Below are 22,275 nucleotides of genomic sequence, written 5' to 3'. Positions count from 1 at the left end.
CCCTAACAGTTGATCTTCCAGTAAACATTTGGCCATTTTTATTAATCATTTCTTTTGAATAGAAATGTATCTAATGTTTTGTAGAAGTCCATGTCAAAAATACCCACACACATTTCCAAATTTACCACTTGTGTTATCTCATCAAAAAATTCAGATTACCACAACAAAATTAGCAGAAAAACCTGAAGGCTGGCTGAAATTCAGTTTCATCTGTACTACTGAGAACTCAGACACAAAATTGCTTTGTAATTTCAGAGCTACCAATACTCGTACTTCTTCAGATGGCCTCAGTTGTTTACAAACAAACTTCCCATTTGATCTCTGACAGGTTAAAGACCACCATACCTTTTATGTCTCTCCTGCTCACTCAGCCTCTCCTCTTCTCCCAGGAAGTGTTCATGGGTGTCCAGTGGTGGAGTTCCAATCTAAATGATAAGTAACAGATTATCTTTATGCAGATCCTGCAGTTTATTCAAGTAACTTCTTCCTTTTGCAATTATTGATCAGTTGTTTCTTTAGGCAGTTCTCCCTCTCCTCCTGAAGTTATTACTTCCTCGGCTCCAGTGCCACGGCAGTGGTCGAGAAGTTCACATAAAAGCCCATTTTTGTTGTGGCAACATGTTGCCATCTTTGATAGCAGGCCATGCTATCAAAGATGGCAACATGTTGCCACAACAAAAATGTTGCACAAGAAAGGGAATAGGGATAACCTTGGAAATTACAGTCAGGCTTATACCGGTGGTGGGCAAGTTATTGGAGAGGGTTCGGAGAGATAGGATTTATGATTACTTGGAAACGCATAGCTTGATTAGAGATAGCCAGCATGGCTAAGTGAGGGGCAGGCCACGCCTCTTACTGAATTATTTGATGAAATGACAAAACATATTGAATGTAAAGCTGTGGATGCTGTGTATACAGATCTTAGCAAGATCTTTGGTAAGGTTCCCCATAGTAGGCTCATTCAGAAAGTAACAAAGCATGGGAAACCGCAAAACTTGGCTGTCCAGATATAGAACTGGCTGGCCCTTAGAAGACAGAAGGTGGCAGTACATGGAAAGTCTCCAGCCTAGAGGTCAGTGACAGTGATGTTCCACAGGTATCAGTTCTGGGACCTCTGCTCTTTCAGAATTTTATAAATGGCTTGGTTGGGGAAGTGGAAGGGTAGTTTAGTAAGTTTGCCAATGACAGAAAGGTCCGTGGAGTTGTGGATAGTGTGGAGGGCTGTTGTAGGTTGCAACAGGACAGTGACAGGATGAGAGCTGATGGAGTTCAACCTGGAAAAGTATGAAGTGAGTTATCTTGGATGATTGAATTTGAATGCAGATTACAGGGTTAAAGGCAGGATTCTTGGCAGTGTGGAGGAACAGAGGGATCTTGGATCCATGTCCATAGATCCTTCACAGTTGCCACCCAAGTTGATAGGGTTGTTAAGAAGGCATATGATGTGTCGGCTTTCATTTGTAAGGGGATTGAGTTTAAGAGCCATGCTGTTATGCTGCAGCGCTATAGAATCCTGATTAGACCACACTTGGAATATTGTGTTCAGTTCTGGTCGCCTCATTATAGGAAGGATGTGGAAGCTTTAATGAGGGTGTAGAGTAGATTTACCAGGATGCTACCTGGACTGGAGGGCAGGTCTTATGAAGGAAACCTGAGGGAGCTAGGGCTTTTCTCACTGAAGCAAAGGAGGATGAGTGAATGAGAGATGACTTGATAGAGGTGTACCAGGTGTTAAGAGGCATAGATAGAGTGGCCAGAGATTTTTTGCCAGGGTGGAAATAGCTTTCGCGAGGGAGTATAATTTTAAGGTGATCGGAGGAAGGCATAGGGGAGATGTCAGAGGTCAGTTCCTTAAAAAGAATGTGGTGGCTGTATGGAATGCCTTGCCAGCAGTGGTAGTAGAGACAGAGACATTAGGGACAATTCAGCGATTCTTAGATAGGCAAATGGATGATAGTAAAATGTAAGGTAAGTAGGTTAGTTTGATCTTAGAGTAAGATAAAATGTCAGCACAACATCGAAGGTCGATGGGCCTGTATGGTGCTGTACTGTTCTATGTTTTATAACCAGACTTCATCTTCTGCCCACAAGCACAGCCCCAAGTCTGACTGGCTAGGCCTCAGCTTGAACCACCCTCACTGATATTCCTTTATCCCAACAATGCTGGCTGATAATGCTGTTGTCCAATCACTTTCACTGTTAAGTTAATTCTTAATAAATAGATATAGGTGGCATTTGGTAAGAGTCAAATCCAAGGCAAGCGCCAGGAATTAACTCGCAAAAGGGTGTGCATTCAGGAAGGCTTGGTAAGTGACAAATGACTTTTATGTCACACAATAACAATGACCATTTCCAACAAGGGAGATATTTCGCTCAGCATGCAATGGGACTTTACATACTGAATGGTTAACACTTATTTTTGAGGGGTCTTTGACATTTTCTCAAGGGCTACATTTTGATTTGTAGGCATTTCTTCTCCATTCTCATTAATTTATTAGGCAATGCAGTCATGTAGTAACATTGCCTTCTTTACCTTTGCAATATACAAATTCTCAGGAAGCAAAAGCAGAGACTCACCAATATCCTCAATAATTATGAACACTCCATTAAACTTAAAGCCATAATATACAAGCGAAGTATTAATTTCCTAGACACAGCATTTAAATTGGCACAAGACCACAGACATAAGTTAGCAAAAGTAATTTTTCAAAGGTCATCACCTCAGCACACCTGACTACTAAGATCACAGTTATTGTGCTTCCATCCCATATGTACAATGCTGGAAGATGTTCAGTCAATTAGAACCCTTTTAATGGTATCTCAGACTTAAATTTAATCATTGACAGTACTCACTGCAATAGTATCTACTAAATGTTTTCTCCTCCTCAACTTAGGGTCCCAATTCCTGCTTCACAAGTAGTAACACACTGCCAACCCTGATGACGGACAAATCTGAATTATCTAATCAGATGAGAGTGACTCCCTTCTGAAACAAAGCGGCCAGGTAACTTGCCCCTCCCTCATGTGGCACAACAGCTTGGACTTGAGCTTCTCTGTTTGAATCCAAAGTTGTTTGAGCTGCAACAGATGTATGCACACTGGATCGACACGGTATCTAGCAGCACCAAACAGCAACAAACCATCTGACCAGACATCTTTCTATTTCAATTTAATCACTTCTATATTCTTTAATACACTTTGTTGTACTTTTTTTTACACCAGTACCAATCTCATACTTAAAGTATTTTTAAGAGATAAAGTCGAGAGACCTGAAAAAAAAGACCTTACCTTCCCTTTAAAGACTAGAAATACTCACTTATCCTATTTATCAATCAGCTGTTTAGTTGACGAAAAGTTAACCAAATACCCCTCTCTTCCTCTGCTTAACTCAAGCAGAGTTAATTCTAACACTCTATTACGTCACATTAAGGCAGCTGCTTACAAATGCCCTTTTAAAAAAAGGGTCCAAGTCACTAATTCTGCTAAATTGTTCACTCAACTGATCACCAAGATCTATCTCTGCCTTAAAAATTTTCAAAGACTGCTTCCATTGTCTTTTCAGGAAGAGAGTTTCAAAAATTCATCACCTCCAGAGAAAGAATTTTACCTCACAGCGGTCTTAAGTGAGTGACACCTTTTTAAATAGTCTATTTCTGGAATCTCCAATAACAGGAAACATCCTCTCCACACTGACATTGTCATATTGAGCTGCTTTTATTCTTCTGAACCATAGCCTGTCCAACCTTCCCTCATAAAATTAACTACCCATCTAAGATACAAGTTGGCAAACCTTCATGAACTGCCTCCAACATATTTATATACCAATACTGCACACAGTACAGCAAATGTGATCTTACCGGCATCCTCTATAACTGAAATACAAAATTTTTATTTTTGTAGACAATTTCCCTCACAATAATCACTAAAATGCTTTTGGCTTTTGTAATTACGAGCTGAATTGCATACTAACCTCGACTACACAGGACAACCAGATCTCTCCACATCTTGGAGCTCTACAATCTCTCATTCTTTAGACAAAATACTTCTGTTTTCACTCTTGTGAAAATGGATACTTTCATCTTCTTATAGACAATGCAACGTATTAATGTTTTCCACACTCTATTAGGCCAATCACTGGTCACTGCAGTGACCAATCCACACATGCACAATGGTCACTGCACTGACCAACACACACACACACACACACAAAAAATAGTCACTGCACAGACCAATCCACACAATTACAATGGGCACCGCACTGACCAATCCACACACGCACAACGGTCACCAACCGCACTGATCAATCCGCATACGCACAGCGGTCACTGCACTGGCCAATCCACACACGCACAGCGGTCACTGCACTGGCCAATCCACACATGCATACAACAGTCACTGCACTGACCAATCCACACACGCACAACGGACATTGCACTGACCAATCCACACATGCACAACGGACATTGCACTGACCAATCCACACATGCACAACAGTCACTGCACTGACCAATCCACACACACACACACACACACACACACACACAAACAGTCGAATTCTCTATTCCTGAGATGCTGCCTGGCCTGCTGTGCTTTGACCAGCAACACATTTGCAGCTGTGATCTCCAGCATCTGCAGACCTCATTTTTTACTCGAAGATTTTAACCTACTGCGAATCCTCTTACAAGGATGCCCTCCTTGAAGAAGCTCTCTTCCTCCCTCTACAAGGATTTCAGTGAGTCCCTCTCTCACTGCACCCCCCAGGTCATCTCCTCTGCACAGAAACCTCCATCGCCCCTCCCCCAGTCCCTCCTCCCTACCTTTTATCTTAGCCTGCTTGGCTCTCTCTCTCTTATTCCTGATGAAGGGCTTATGCTCGAAACGTCGAATTCTCTATTCCTGAGATGCTGCCTGGCCTGCTATGCTTTGACCAGCAACACATTTGCAGCACTGACCAATCCACACAATTACAATGGTCACCGCACTGACCAAGCCACACACGCACAACAGTCACTGAACTGACCAATCCACACAATTACAAAGGTCACTGCACTAACCAATCTACACAATTACCATGGTCCCTGCACTGACCAATCTACACAATTACAAAGGTCCCTGCACTGACCAATCTACACAATTACAAAGGTCCCTGCACTGACCAATCTACACAATTACAATGGTCCCTGCACTGACCAATCTACACAATTACAATGGTCCCTGCACTGACCAATCTACACAATTACAATGGTCCCTGCACTGACCAATCTACACAATTACAATGGTCCCTGCACTGACCAATCTACACAATTACAATGGTCCCTGCACTGACCAATCTACACAATTACAATGGTCCCTGCACTGACCAATCTACACAATTACAATAGTCACTGCACCGACCAACCCACACAATTACAATGGGCACCGTACTGACCAATCCAGACACGCACAACGGACATTGCACTGACCAATCCACACACGCACACAATAGTCACTGCACAGACCAATCCACACAATTACAATGGACACTGCACTGACCAATCCTCACACGCACAATGGACATTGCACTGACCAATCCACACATGCACAACGGTCACTGCACTGATCAATCCACACACACACACAATGGTCACTGCACTGACCAATCCACACAATTACAATGGTCACCGCACTGATCAATCCACACAATTACAATAGTCACTGCACTGACAACCCCACACAATTACAGCGGTCACTGCACTGACCAATCCACACTCGCACAACGGTCACTGCACTGACCAATCCACACACGCATAACAGTCACTGCACTGACCAAATCACACACGCATAACAGTCACTGCACTGACCAATCCACACACGCACAACGGTCACAGCACTGACCAATCCAACAATTACAATAGGCACTGAGCTGTCCAATCCACACACGCACAATGGTCACCGCACTGACCAATCCACACACGCACAATGGTCACTGCACTGACCAATCCACACAATTACAAAGGTCACTGTACTGACCAATCTACACAATTACAATAGTCACTGCGCTGACCAATCCACACAATTATAATGGTCACTGCGCTGACCAATCCACAGAATTACAATGGGCACCGCACTGATCAATCCACACACGCACAACGGACATTGCACTGACCAATTCACACACGCACACAACAGACACTGCATTGACCAATCCACACACGCACATAACAGTCACTGCACTGAAGTATCCACACATGCACAACGGATACTGCACTGACCAATCCACACACGCACACAATAGTCACTGCACTGACCAATCCACACAATTACGATGGTCACCGCACTGACCAATCCACACACGCACAATGGTCACTGCACTGACCAATCCACACACGCACAATGGTCACTGCACTGACCAATCCACACACGCACAATGGTCACTGCACTGACCAATCCACACAATTACAAAGGTCCCTGCACTGACCAATCTACACAATTACAATGGTCCCTGCACTGACCAATCTACACAATTACAATTGTCACTGCACTGACCAATCCACACAATTACAATGGTCACTGCACTGACCAATCCACATAATTACAACGGTCACTGCATTGACGAATCCACACACGCACAACGGTCACTGCACTGACCAATCAACACACGCATAACAATCCGCATCCATGAACATCAGCTAGCCACAAAACGACACGACCAGCTATCTCTAGTAGCCATACACTCAGACAACCAGCAACATGAATTTGACTGGGAAAACACCACTATCATAGGACAAGCCAGACAGAGAACAGCCAGAGAATTCCTAGAAGCATGGCATTCATCCCCAAACTCCATCAACAGACACATTGACCTGGACACCATATACAAACCACTACAGCTGAAACTGACACCCGGAAACGGCAAGAACATCCATCAACAGACACATTGACCTGGACCCCACATACAAATCACTGCAGCTGAAACTGACACCCGGAAGCGGCAAGAACAAACCACTATAAATACCGGAAGAAACATCAAAGCAGCGCTTCACACGAGGCTCCAACAGCACTGATGATGTTCCCTAGCCAGGGAACGAAACGTTTGCAGCAAAAACTTCCAGCTCGGCGAGCAGAACCACAACAATGGATACCCGAGCTACAAATCTTCAATCAGATTTTAAACACGCATAACAGTCACTGCACTGACCAATCCACACACGCACAACGGTCACAGCACTGACCAATCCAACAATTACAATAGGCACTGCGCTGTCCAATCCACACAATTACAATGGTCACTGCACTGACCAATCCACACAATTACAATGGTCACTGCACTGACCAATCCACACACGCACAACGGTCACTGCACTGACCAATCCACACACGCACAACGGTCACTGCACTGACCAATCCACACAATTACAATGGTCACCTCACTGACCAATCCACACACGCACAATGGTCACCGCACTGACCAAGCCACACACGCACAACAGTCACTGAACTGACCAATCCACACAATTACAAAGGTCACTGCACTGACCAATCTACACAATTACAATGGTCCCTGCACTGACCAATCTACACAATTACAATGGTCCCTGCACTGACCAATCTACACAATTACAATGGTCACTGCACTGACCAATCCACATAATTACAAAGGTCACTACACTGACCAACCCACACAATTACAATGGACACCGCACTGATCAATCCACACACGCACAACGGACATTGCACTGACCAATCCACACACGCACACAATAGTCACTGCACAGACCAACCCACACAATTACAATGGGCACCGCACTGACCAATCCACATAATTACAAAGGTCACTACACTGACCAACCCACACAATTACAATGGACACCGCACTGACCAATCCACACACGCACAACGGTCACTGCATTGACCAATCCACACACGCACAACGGTCACTGCACTGACCAATCTACACACGCACAACGGTCACTGCACTGACCAATCAACACATGCACAATGGTCACTGCACTGACCAACACACACACACACACACACACACACACACACACACAATACAATAGTCACTGCACAGACCAATCCACACAATTACAATGGGCACCACACTGACCAATCCACACACGCACAACGGTCACCAACCGCACTGATCAATCCGCATACGCACAACAGTCACTGCACTGACCAAGCCACACACGCACAACAGTCACTGAACTGACCAATCCACACAATTACAAAGGTCACTGCACTGACCAATCTACACAATTACGATGGTCCCTGCACTGACCAATCTACACAATTACAATGGTCCCTGCACTGATCAATCTACACAATTACAATGGTCACTGCACTGACCAATCCACATAATTACAATGGTCACTACACTGACCAACCCACACAATTACAATGGACACCGCACTGATCAATCCACACACGCACAACGGACATTGCACTGACCAATCCACACACGCACACAATAGTCACTGCACAGACCAACCCACACAATTACAATGGGCACCGCACTGACCAATCCACATAATTACAAAGGTCACTACACTGACCAACCCACACAATTACAATGGACACCGCACTGACCAATCCAGACACGCACAACGGACATTGCACTGATCAATCTGCACACGCACACAATAGTCACTGCACAGACCAACCCACACAATTACAATGGACACCGCACTGATCAATCCACACACGCACAACGGACATCGCACTGATCAATCCACACACGCACACAATAGTCACTGCACAGACCAACCCACACAATTACAATGGACATCGCACTGACCAATCCTCACACGCACAACGGTCACCGCACTGATCAATCCGCACAAGCACACAACAGTCACTGCACTGATCAATCCACACACGCACAATGGACATCGCACTGACCAATCCACACATGCACACAATGGTCACCGCACTGACCAATCCACACAATTACAACGGTCACTGCACTGATCAATCCACACACACACACAATGGTCACCGCACTGATCAATCCACACAATTACAATAGTCACTGCACTGACCACTCCACACAATTACAATAGTCACTGCACTGACCACTCCACACAATTACAATAGTCACTGCACTGACCACTCCACACAATTACAATAGTCACTGCACTGACCACTCCACACAATTACAATAGTCACTGCACTGACCAATCCACACTCGCACAACGGTCACCGCACTGATCAATCCACACAATTACAATAGTCACTGCACTGACCACTCCACACAATTACAATAGTCACTGCACTGACCACTCCACACAATTACAATAGTCACTGCACTGACCACTCCACACAATTACAATAGTCACTGCACTGACAACCCCACACAATTACAACGGTCACTGTACTGACCAATCCACACTCGCACAACGGTCACTGCACTGACCAATCCACACACGCACAATGGTCACTGCACTGACCAATCCAACAATTACAATAGGCACTGCATTGACCAATCCACACAATTACAATGGTCACCGCACTGACCAATCCACATAATTACAAAGGTCACTACACTGACCAACCCACACAATTACAATGGACACCGCACTGACCAATCCACACACGCACAATGGTCACTGCACTGACCAATCCACACACGCACAATGGTCACTGCACTGACCAATCTACACAATTACAATAGTCACTGCACTGACCAATCCACACAATTATAATGGTCACTGCGCTGACCAATCCACACAATTATAATGGTCACTGCGCTGACCAATCCACACAATTACAATGGGCACCGCACTGATCAATCCACACAAGCACAACGGTCACCGCACTGATCAATCCACACACGCACAACGGTCACTGCATTGACCAACCCACACACGCACAACGGTCACTGCACTGACCAATCCACACACGCACAATGGTCACTGTATTGACCAATCCACACACGCACAACGGTCACTGCACTGACCAATCCACACACGCACAACGGTCACTGCACTGAACAATCCACACACGCACAATGGTCATCGCACTGACCCATCCACACAATTACAATGGTCACTGCACTGACCAATCCACACCCGCACAATGGACACCGCACTGACCAATCCACAACACACACAAGTCACTGCACTGACCAATCCACACATGCACAATGGTCACTGCACTGACCAATCCACACATGCACAACGGTCACTGCACTGACCAATCAACACATGCACAACGGTCACTGCACTGACCAAACCACACATGCATTTCGGTTACTGCGCTGACCAATCCACACACGCACAACGGTCACCCCACTGACCAATCCACACAGGCACAGCGGTCACTGCACTGACCAATCCACACACGCACAACGGTCACTGCACTGACCAATCCACACACGCACACAACAGTCACTGCACTGACCAATCCACACAATTACAATGGTCACCGCACTGACCAATCCACATACGCACAATGGTCACTGCAATGACCAATCCACACAATTACAAAGGTCATTGCACTGTCCAATCTTACACAATTACAATAGTCACTGCACTGACCAATCCACACAATTATAATGGTCACTGCACTGACCAATCTACACAATTACAATGGGCACCGCACTGATCAATCCCCACACGCACAACGGACATTGCACTGACCAATCCACACACGCACACAATAGTCACTGCACAGACCAATCCACACAATTACAATGGGCACCGCACTGACCAAACCACACACGCACAACGGTCACCGCACTGATCAATCCACACACGCACAACGGTCACTGCACTGACCAATCCACACACGCACACAACAGTCACTGCACTGACCAACCCACACACGCACAACGGTCACCGCACTGACCAATTCACACAGGCACAACGGTCACCGCACTGACCAATCCACAACACACACAAGTCACTGCACTGACCAATCCACACATGCACAATGGTCACTGCACTGACCAATCCACACATGCACAACGGTCACTGCACTGACCAATCAACACATGCACAACGGTCACTGCACTGACCAAACCACACATGCATTTCGGTTACTGCGCTGACCAATCCACACACGCACAACGGTCACCCCACTGACCAATCCACACAGGCACAGCGGTCACTGCACTGACCAATCCACACACGCACAACGGTCACTGCACTGACCAATCCACACACGCACACAACAGTCACTGCACTGACCAATCCACACAATTACAATGGTCACCGCACTGACCAATCCACATACGCACAATGGTCACTGCAATGACCAATCCACACAATTACAAAGGTCATTGCACTGTCCAATCTTACACAATTACAATAGTCACTGCACTGACCAATCCACACAATTATAATGGTCACTGCACTGACCAATCTACACAATTACAATGGGCACCGCACTGATCAATCCCCACACGCACAACGGACATTGCACTGACCAATCCACACACGCACACAATAGTCACTGCACAGACCAATCCACACAATTACAATGGGCACCGCACTGACCAAACCACACACGCACAACGGTCACCGCACTGATCAATCCACACACGCACAACGGTCACTGCACTGACCAATCCACACACGCACACAACAGTCACTGCACTGACCAATCCACACACGCACACAACAGTCACTGCACTGACCAATCCACACACGCACACAACAGTCACTGCACTGACCAATCCACACACGCACACAACAGTCACTGCACTGACCAATCCACACACGCACACAACAGTCACTGCACTGACCAATCCACACACGCACACAACAGTCACTGCACTGACCAATCCACACAATTACAATGGTCACCGCACTGATCAATCTACACAATTACAATAGTCACTGCACTGACCACTCCACACAATTACAAGTCACTGCGCTGACCAATCCACATACGCACAACAGTCACTGCACTGACCAATCCAACAATAACAATAGGCACTGCGCTGTCCAATCCACACAATTACAATGATTACTGCAGTGACCAATCCACACACGCACAACGGACATTGCACTGACCAATCCACACACGCACAACGGACATTGCACTGACCAATCCACACATGCACAACGGTCACCGCACAGTCCAATGCACACAGGCAGAATGGTCACTGCACTGACCAATCCACACACGCACAACAGTCACCGGACTGACCAATCCACACAGGTACAACAGTCACCGCACTGACCAATCCACACAGGTACAACGGTCACTGCATTGACCAATGCACACAATTGCAATAGTCACTGAATTGACCAATCCACACACGCACAACATTCACCGCACTGACCAATCCACAACACACACAACAGTCACTGCACTGACCAATCCTCTCATGCACAATGGTCACTGCGCTGACCAATCCACACATGCACAACGGTCACTGCGCTGAGTAATTCACACAGGCACAACGGTCACCCCACTGACCAATCCACACAGGCACAGCGGTCAATGCACTGACCAATGCACAGAGGCACAACGGTCACTGCACTGCCCAATCCACACACACAACGGTCACTGTACTGACCAATCCACACACACACAATGATCACTGCACTGACCAATCCACAAATGCAGAACGGTCACCGCACTGACCAATTCACACAGGCACAGCGGTCACAGCATTGACCAATGCACAGAGGCACAATGGATACCACACTGCCCAATCCACACACACAACGGTCACTGCACTGAATAATCCACACACGCACAACAGTCACTGCAGTGACCTATCCACTCAGGCAGAACGGTCACCGCACTGACCAATCCACACACGCACAACGGTCACCGCACTCACCAATTCACACATGCACAATGGTCACTGCACTGACCAATCCACACATGCACAATGGTCACTGCACTGACCAATTCACACAGGCACAACGGTCACCGCACTGACCAATTCACACAGGCACATCGGTCATTGCACTGAACAATCCACACCCGCACAACAGTCACTGCAGTGACCAATCCACACCCGCACAACAGTCACTGCAGTGACCAATCCACACAATTACAATGGTCACTGCACTGACCAATCCACACATGCACAATGGTCACTGCACTGACCAATCCACACATGCACAATGGTCACTGCACTGACCAATCCACACATGCACAACGGTCACTGCACTGACCAAACCACACATGCATTTCGGTCACTGCGCTGACCAATCCACACATGCACAATGGTCACTGCAGTGACCAATCCACACATGCACAACGGTCATTGCACTGAACAATCCACACCCGCACAACGGTCACTGCAGTGACCAATCCACACAATTACAATGGTCACTGCAGTGACCAATCCACACATGCACAACGGTCATTGCACTGAACAATCCACACACGCACAACAGTCACTGCAGTGACCAATCCACACAATTACAATGGTCACTGCAGTGACCAATCCACACAATTACAATAGGCACTGCACTTTCCAATCCAAACAATTACAACGCTCACCGCACTGACCAAACCACACATGCACAACGGTCACCGCACTGACCAAACCACACATGCACAACAGTCACTGCACTGACCAATCCACACACGCACAATGGTCACCGCACTGATCAATCCACACACGCACAACGGTCATTGCACTGACCAATCCACACACGCACAATGGTCACTGTATTGACCAATCCACACACGCACAACGGTCACTGCACTGACCAATCCACACACGCACAACGGTCACTGCACTGAACAATCCACACACGCACAATGGTCATCGCACTGACCCATCCACACAATTACAATGGTCACTGCACTGACCAATCCACACCCGCACAATGGACACCGCACTGACCAAACCACACACGCACAACGTTCACTGCACTGACCAATCCACACACGCAGAACGTTCACCGCACTGACCAATCCACACAATTACAACGGTCACTGCACTGACCAACCCACACACGCACAACGGACACCGCACTGACCAATCCACACACGCACAACGGTCACCGCACTGACCAAACCACAAACGCACAACAATCACTGTACTGACCAATCCACACAATTACAACGGTCACTGCACTGACCAATCGTAACAGGTACAAGACATTGCACTGACCAATCCGCACACGCACAACGGTCACTGCACTGACCAATCCGCACATGCACAACGGTCACTGCACTGACCAATCGACACACACACACAACAGTCACTGCACTGACCAAGCCACATATGCATAACTGTCATCGCACTGACCCATCCACACAATTACAATAGCCATTGCACTGAACAATCCACACATGCACAACGGTCATTGCACTGACCAATCCACACAATTACAATGGTCCCTGCGCTGACCAATCCACACAATTACAATGGTCACTGCGCTGACCAATCAACACACGCACAACGGTCACTGCACTGACCAATCCACGCAGGTACAACGGTCACCGCACTGACCAATCCACACAATTACAATGGTTACCGCACTGACCAATCCCTCCCCCCCCCCCCCCCCCCCCCGCCGCCCCCACCACACACACACACACACTAGTCACTGCACTGACCAATCCACACAGGTACAACGGTAACCACACTGACCAATCCACACACACACACATAACGGTCACTGCACTGACCAATCCACACACGCACAACGGTCACTGCACTGTCCAATCCACACAATTACGTTGAGGAAAGAGCTTAATAAGGGAAAGAGCGGGGCTCATTAGGCATAAAGGAGCAATCTTTAAGTGACGCAGGAGGATAATGGAAGGGTGTTGACTCAATAGTTACCTTCAGCTTTCAGTCTAGAAAAGGAGAATGCAGGTATGAAATTCTGGAAAAAGTTCTGTGAGGAATTTGCACAGTTTGATATAGGAAATAGTGAGGTGTTGGAAGGTTTGTCAGGCTTAATAACAGACAAGCTCATTGGCCATGATGAACTATATCCCAGACCGCTGTGGGAAGGAAACTGCAGGATTCTGACACATATTTATAATTCTGACACAGAGTAAGTGCCAGAGGATCAGAGCCCAGCTAATGTGGTTCCACCTGTTGGGACAGATCTGTCCCCATGTTCGTTTGGAGGAGAGAGACACCCGGTCTGATTAAAAGTATAAACAGGTTTAATGAGAGAGAATCGTACACAGTACAGTGAGGTGTCTAGCTCACTGGAGAAGGTGCGTTCTGCCTATATTTTAATTTGTCTATCCTTTTGTTCTCTCACATTCCAGAGTTACATCCTTATTTGGTAAAAAGCAGAATTTTGGTATGTCATTGGTTCTCACCTGATAACATTCTATTACCTCAGTTTGAGCTACGTGCATTTTGACACGGCTCCAATGTCCTGTTATCTCTCACCCTCCCTGGGGCCTCTTCAGGCTATGCCATCAGCTTTTCAGTCTGTTCTTAGTGTAACATAATGGCTTACTGCTGTCTAGTGAAGCTAACAAGTTCCAGACTTGCTAATACTACCTTACGAGAGCACTACCTAACAATAAAGTTTTTTACACTACCTAACCTTAATAATGGATCCCAACACACCTTTTAAGAGATCTGGTCGATATGAACCAAGAAATTTCAGACTAGTGAGTCTCACTTCATTGACAGAGAAACCACTGGAGAAAATTCTTAAGGAGTGAATTAATAACCACTTGGAGAGGCATTAGTTAATTGGGACAGTCAGCACAGCATTGTCAGAGGGACATCATGTCTAACAAATTCGTTAGAATTTTTTGAAAATGTGATCAAGCATGTGGATGAGGAAGATCAGTTGTTGCAGATGATATGGATTTTAGTAAAGTTTTTGGCAAGGTCCCACATGGGAGACTGATTGAGAAGTTTAAAGCAAATGGAATTGAGGGAAACTTTGACAGATGGATGAGAAACTGGTTTAGTAATAGGACACAAAGGGAGTGACAGAAGGCTGTTAGAGTCGTTACAGGCTGGTGTCCAATGGTGTACCATAAGGGTTTTTACAAGGACCCTTATTGTTTGTTATATGCATAAATTATACAGATGGAAACGTGGGAGGAAATGTTCAACAAATTGGCAGAAAAGACCAAGATTGAATCATAATCCCTACAGTGGGGAAGCAGACCATTCAGCCCATTGAGTCCAGTTCTGAGGAAGGGTCACTGGAACAAAAACGTTAAGTTTGATTTCTCTTCACAGATGCTGCCAGACCTGCTGAACTTTTCCAGCAATTTCCATTTTTGTTTCTACCCCCTACTATATCCCTGTAACCTCAAATTTTCCAAGGCTAATCCACCTAACCTACACATCTTTGGTCTGTGGAAGGAAACTGAAGCACCCAGAGGAAACTCACACAGACACGAAGAGAATGTGCAAACTCAGCGCAGTCTCCCGAAGGTGGAATCAGATCAGTGTCCCTGGTGCTATGAGGCAGCAGTGCTCACTACTAAGCAACCTTGGTAGAGTGGTTAGGAATGAAGAAGATGGAACATATAAGTGGGTTGATCAGATGGGCAGACCAGTGGCAGATGATATTTAACCATGATAACTGTGAGGTGATGCACTTTGGAAGAAACAGATGAGGGAATATTTAATGAATGGCAGGACACTGGGTTGCTTAGAGGAACAGACAGATCTCAAAGTGATTACTGACATATCCCAGAGGTTGGCAGGGACATAAATAGGATAGTTAAGAGGACATTATATGATAGTTGCTTTCATCAGTTATGGCATAGAGTATAAGAGCAAGGAGATAATGCTGGAATTGTATCCTGAAGAATACGGTCACACGCAGGAAACTGTGATTAGTGCACCTTTATTGGTAGTTGTGTCAGTGCAGACTAAATGGGCCAAAGAGCTTTTTCTGTGCTCACTGCACTGCCCAACACCTCCCGCACAGCGTATCAATCACTTCACTGACCAATCCTCCATACACCCATCCGGCACTGACCAGTCCCCCCTCCACACAAACACACAAAACCCTATACTGAACAATCCCCTACACAATGGTCACATCATTAACCAATGCCTCCACCTACTAGTCATTGCACGGACCAACGCCTCAACCTACCAATCACTGCACAGACCAATGTCACCACACAGAGGTCACGGCACAGACCAAGTTGCCACACAGAGGTCACAGCACAGAACAATAACTCCACACAGAGGTCACGGCACTGAGTGATCCAGACATATTGATTACTAGCATCCACCTGCTGTCAAATGAAGACAGCTTTACCTCCTTAGTGTATTGGTTGTAAAGAGATTCTGCATCTTCTAGATAGGTTTGTGCTTTTTCCATTTCTTCCAATCCGGCCCACAAGATGCCCAACTGATTCTGCAAGATAAAGAACAAATTTAGTTAGTTTTCTGTTCAATTCTCAGCAAGAATATAACTTTAAGGCAATGGTGTTACTTGAGATTATGCTCCCTAACATTGCAAACTGAATGCTCCCCCTAGTGTCCTCAGTTCCAATTTGGCCTTTTCCCACAAAAAAGCCCCAAGCTTGACATCACTCTCCTTGCAAACAGCCTAACCTCCCCTTCCTAACCTGTTGCTGCTCCTAAACCTGTTGTCACCTTCCCCAACTCGATGTTCAAACCACTTCAAATAGGGCTCTGCTTCCTCTACAATGCCAAAACAGCCTTTATCAATGACAAATGATAAGTGATGTGAGAAAGACACAGGTATAAACACTTCCTCCAGATCTTTCTTGATCAGTCTGCAGTTTTTTGACACTGTGACTACGTCATCCTCCTGATACTTCTCTCCACTGTTTTGGACCCAGGTGGCATTGCTCTCTCTAGATTTGGTATTGTCTACTCACAGCTAGGAATCACTTTGCAGTGGCTTTTCTTCCTGTTCCCACAATTTCACCTCTGGTGATCCTCAGTATCAATCCTTGAGCCCTTGTATTTCTCAAGCACACTGCGAGTTTCCACGTCGACACCCAACAGTACCCTGTCGAACCTAACCTTCGCTGGTACTAAGGACTAAAGAAGATCTGTGACATGGTGATGCCAGTAGAGGCTGAATGGCAGAGGAGTTATTTTTCCAGGGTCAAAGGGAACGAAGATTGGGCAAGAAAAGTAACAAAAGATGTGCTTGGAGAATGTGTGCCACTGACTGAAAGGAAAAATATGAGAAAAATTGAAGCAAGTAACAGCTTTCAACTGACAGAGGCCAAATGCCAAATCTTCCAAAATTTCCTCTTACCTCCCCTAGCCATGGTCCCACCACTGTCCATCAAACCTTTATTCTTGCACTTTCACTGATCTCATCTTCTGTGGAGGAAGATCTCCAGAATGTCCAACTTCATAACCTTCCACAAAACAGAAACTGTTGCACAAACCTAGAAATATACAGAGGAACCTCAATTGTCTGAAGGACTCAGGTGGGAAGTATTTCATTCGGTCGGCCAAATTCCAGATACTTAAATGCCAGATAACATAGTTTATCTGAGCATCGGGACCTTGCGATCTTGCCGGATAATCCGATATTCGGATAATCGAAGTTCCTCTGTAGTGACATTATTCAGTAGTTACTGTTCTGAAGATTCAAAATGTTAACTCTGCCTTCTCTCCACAGATGCTGCCAGACCTGATTTTCTCCAGCAATTTCAGCTTTTGTTTCAGATCTTCAGCATCTACATGTTTGACTCTCATGATCTCCCACTCCTGAACAGCTTGCTTCTGTTTGTTTCTCAAGATTCACCAACAGGATTGCTTTGAGAGGCACACTGATTCAGTCTGTTTCTGTCTGATTTCACCTGTCTTTGTTTTTTTTTTCTCTCTTGCCCAATCACCAATTACATCCACGATTGTTTGTTTCCTCTGCCACTTTATTTCTTATTTTGTAGCCCTGTCTTATCTACAACTTGATCACCCAGTCCGCCTGCGCCTCAACCCCCAACACAAATGAGGGCTCTGGGCTATTTCCTCAACAGAGGCCTAATCAGTCCCACCCACTGACTTTCTCTGCCTGGCAGAACTTGTTATCATGTTGAACAACGTCCCTTGGGACTCTATTCACTTTCTCCAATAAAATGTGTTGCTGAGGGAATCTGCATGGGTTCTAGCTATGCTGCCTTTCAGAGAAAGATGTACAACATTCCTTGCTCCAATCCTACTCAAGCCTCGTTCTAATCTCTTTTTCCTGTATACTGATGATTGTACATGTGCCATTTTTTGACCCTTGCCTGAATTGGAAAATTTAAATCAACATTCCTGCCCACTTCCACCTACTTAACTTTATTATCTGACACTTCAGACCATTTCCAAGACTTATCCATTTCAGAAGAATTTCTAATCAACATATTTAGAAATGTTATTACACATCTCTGAAGCAGGGAGAACTTGAAACCAGGCTGTCTAGTTCAGAGGCAGAGACACAACTACTGCACCGCAAAACTCAGTGATGGATTATCAACAAATACTTACCAATGGCCCACTGACTCTGACCAGCAACTGTAATATTGGCATTTATTCCAAATGGAATGGAGTATAAACATGGAAAGGTCTTGCTAAAACCACACCTAAAATACAGTCTGAACAGTTTGATCCTCTTCTTTAATGGAGCACACTGGCATTGGAGGCAATCCAGATATGACTATGACTCTAAGGTTGAGGAGACATCAAGTATGTTGGGCTTGTCCTGAGTGGACTGGAGAGAAAAATCAGAGAAAACTTTATTGAAATATGCAAGATTCTTAGGGGTTTGAAAGTACATGTTGAGAGATTGTTTTCCTTTGTGGGAGAATCTAGGAACAGAGGACATAATCTCAGAGCAAGGGATCACCTATTTAAGACAGACATGGGAAGGAATTTCTTCTGTGGATTACTAATCTTTGGAATTCTTGAATGCGTGGGGCTATTGAAGCTGTATCGCTAATTACATTCATGGCTGAAATAGTTGGTGTGGATGGGAGCAGAAAAGAAAGGCTTGTCTTTTCCAAGGTGGCAGCACAGTAGACTCCTAAGCCGGAGCTCATCCACTTTTTTTTTCCTTCTTTTTCCTCTTTTCATGTTTTTTTTCTCTCTACTTACCTTCACTTTTCAGACAGCATTAGTGGTGGACAGCTGAGCCAGTGGAATCCAAGGACTCACGGCCTCAAAGAAGCCCAGCGTGCACTCCCAACCTTGAGGAATCCCAGTGTGGACTGTCTGCTTTGGAAAGCCTGTAATGCTGAACTTTGACCTTTATTTTCACATTTATCGAAGATTTTGTATCTCGGTATTTCTGTACCTAAGATGGCATCGGGAACGGCAACTTTTTACACTTTTTTTGCCGTACTCACGTGTCCCTGTACTTGAGTACATGTGACAATAAACCTAATTCTACTTCTAGATTGGAGGATCTCTTTGTGGATCTGCTCCTGGGCTGGCTAAAGGCACCATTATTAGGTCCAGGCAACAGGCAGTGGAGGGGATCATAATTCCTACCCATCGGTCTGTTTCCGTGCTGTACATCTCCCTCTTTTGCATTTCCATATGTGCGCACATGCTTGGAAAGAGAGTCATGCAACATCCAACTATTTGTTTGACGTGTTGGCGCTTAATTTAGAATACCTGATCAGCACGAATGAGTTGGACTGAAGGGTCTGTTACTGTGCTGCACATCTCTATGACTCTGTGATTGAGTACATTACATCCTCCAACAGCTACATTTTAATTTAACCTCCAGTTTTCTTTTTAATAACAGTGTACCAATGGGCTATTTCAGCCCTTTGTAATTTGGTTCAATTTGTTTATTTTTGCTTTTATCAAAAGAATGTTCGCAACCAAGATGATCAAATTTCTAATCAGAAAGGGAAACAATAGTTATGGGGAAAGGGAGGAAAGTGGGTGTGGGGATTATCAGGTCAGCCATGACCTCCTGTCCCAGCTTGGGAAAAGACTGTAAACGTAGTTGGGGGTTAACTGGAAAGTCAAAGTTATAGGGCTGGGAGGCAGGTGGAAGAGGAGAGGAGGGCAGGAGAGATGTTGAAGGATTCAGTTGTGTAGTTACACAGCAATATGATTAAGATTTTTCTGTTTTAACTATCTTACTGACTGGCCAGGAGAAAACAACTAAGCAGTTCGAATCTTCTGAAATCTTCAACTCTAACTTAAAGGGTTCTAGCTGGCAGCTAATTGTCCATCATAAGTTTCAACTTCCGGGATAATTCCTGCTTAATCAATGCATCAGGACCTAAGAGGGATCATAATACACACCTTTCAAAGTATGTCCAGTCTCTAAATATCACACAGGATCTGGGTGGTTGTCTCTTTTTATGCTCCATCTTGCAGCCTTTGGCTCTGGACAGCTAGCTCTTCCTTCATTGTGCCTTTCCCGACTCTCCCTAACTCCTGTGTTTGAACCCGCCCTAACCACACCCTCTCAGATCCAGGCCAGGAAACCCCTGTCTAACTCCCAGGCCTCTGCTCCCCCTCAGTCTGACCCCGTCCCCAGCTCCGGGGCTGACCTCACGGCCCAGCCCAGCCCAGCCCGGCCCGGCACCGCCCCTTGCGGGGATTGTGTTGCCCCAGGCTCCGGTTGCCTGGAGACGGGCGCTGCTCCCACTTCACCTCGGCCTGCAGAAAGACGGACACGGCCCCAGGGCTGAGCTTAAAGGGCTCCAGGATCTGGACGCACTTGGCCAGGTGCTCCTCGCCCGCGGACAGCTCCTCGGTCTCCGTGTGGTTGAGGCCGAGCTGCAGCTCCACCACAGCCGCTTTCTGCAGCCAGTCTCCGGCCTGGAGCGGCTCATCATCCCGCGGTCCCAGCGCTGCCTTCAGCTCCTTTAGCAGCTCCCGAGCCGCGTACTTGGAACGATAAGGCTCCGACTCCGGATCCCGCTTCGACTCCACCTCCAGCAGCCTCAGGACCTGCGAGTATTTCACGCCCAGGTCCTGCTCTAGGCCGCCTTCCCGCGCCGCCATTTCACCCTCAATTACACGGCAGCGCCACCGGCGGCGAAGACGGAGCACTGCAGGACACAAAGACAGCGCCATCCGGCGGCCGGGAGGAGGCACTGCAGGATCCATTTGTGTTCTCCATGCAAGTCCAAACTGAGTTTTGAAAGCCATGATTTGGAGACCCTACACACACTCACACCCAACACCTACCCTCCACACACATAACCAACACCCACCCCACAACACCACACAACACCCAACACCCAACACCATTCCCCTACACACACTCACATCCAACACCAACCCCCACCCACCCCACCACACACACACACACACACACACACACACAAAACCAATACCCAACACCTACACCCCACGCTAGGATGTACAAAGTTAAAAATCACACGATCCGCAGCAGATGAAGGAGCAGCGCCCCGAAAGCTAGTGCTTCC

The 22,275-nt window shown here is 46.3% G+C and overlaps 1 protein-coding gene across 1 annotated transcript in view; it reads right to left on the bottom strand.

Annotated features, from left to right (window-relative positions):
• The window catches only part of kifbp (kinesin family binding protein), a 60,089-nt gene extending 38,220 nt beyond the window's left edge, over positions 1-21,869 (bottom strand). The window contains exons 1-3 of the mRNA XM_060841822.1: positions 21,494-21,869; positions 17,166-17,264; positions 346-425 (exon numbers count right to left, since the gene is read on the bottom strand). Coding sequence (XP_060697805.1) covers positions 346-425; positions 17,166-17,264; positions 21,494-21,847 — 533 coding nt within the window. The 5' untranslated portion in view covers positions 21,848-21,869. The remainder of the gene's footprint in view (positions 1-345; positions 426-17,165; positions 17,265-21,493) is intronic.
• Positions 21,870-22,275: the final 406 nt, after the last annotated feature.

Source organism: Hemiscyllium ocellatum, chromosome 22, assembly GCF_020745735.1.
Source record: "Hemiscyllium ocellatum isolate sHemOce1 chromosome 22, sHemOce1.pat.X.cur, whole genome shotgun sequence".
Lineage (NCBI taxonomy): Eukaryota > Metazoa > Chordata > Chondrichthyes > Orectolobiformes > Hemiscylliidae > Hemiscyllium > Hemiscyllium ocellatum.
Note: the sequence above shows the minus strand (reverse complement) of the source record. Positions and strands in the feature narration are given on the sequence as shown.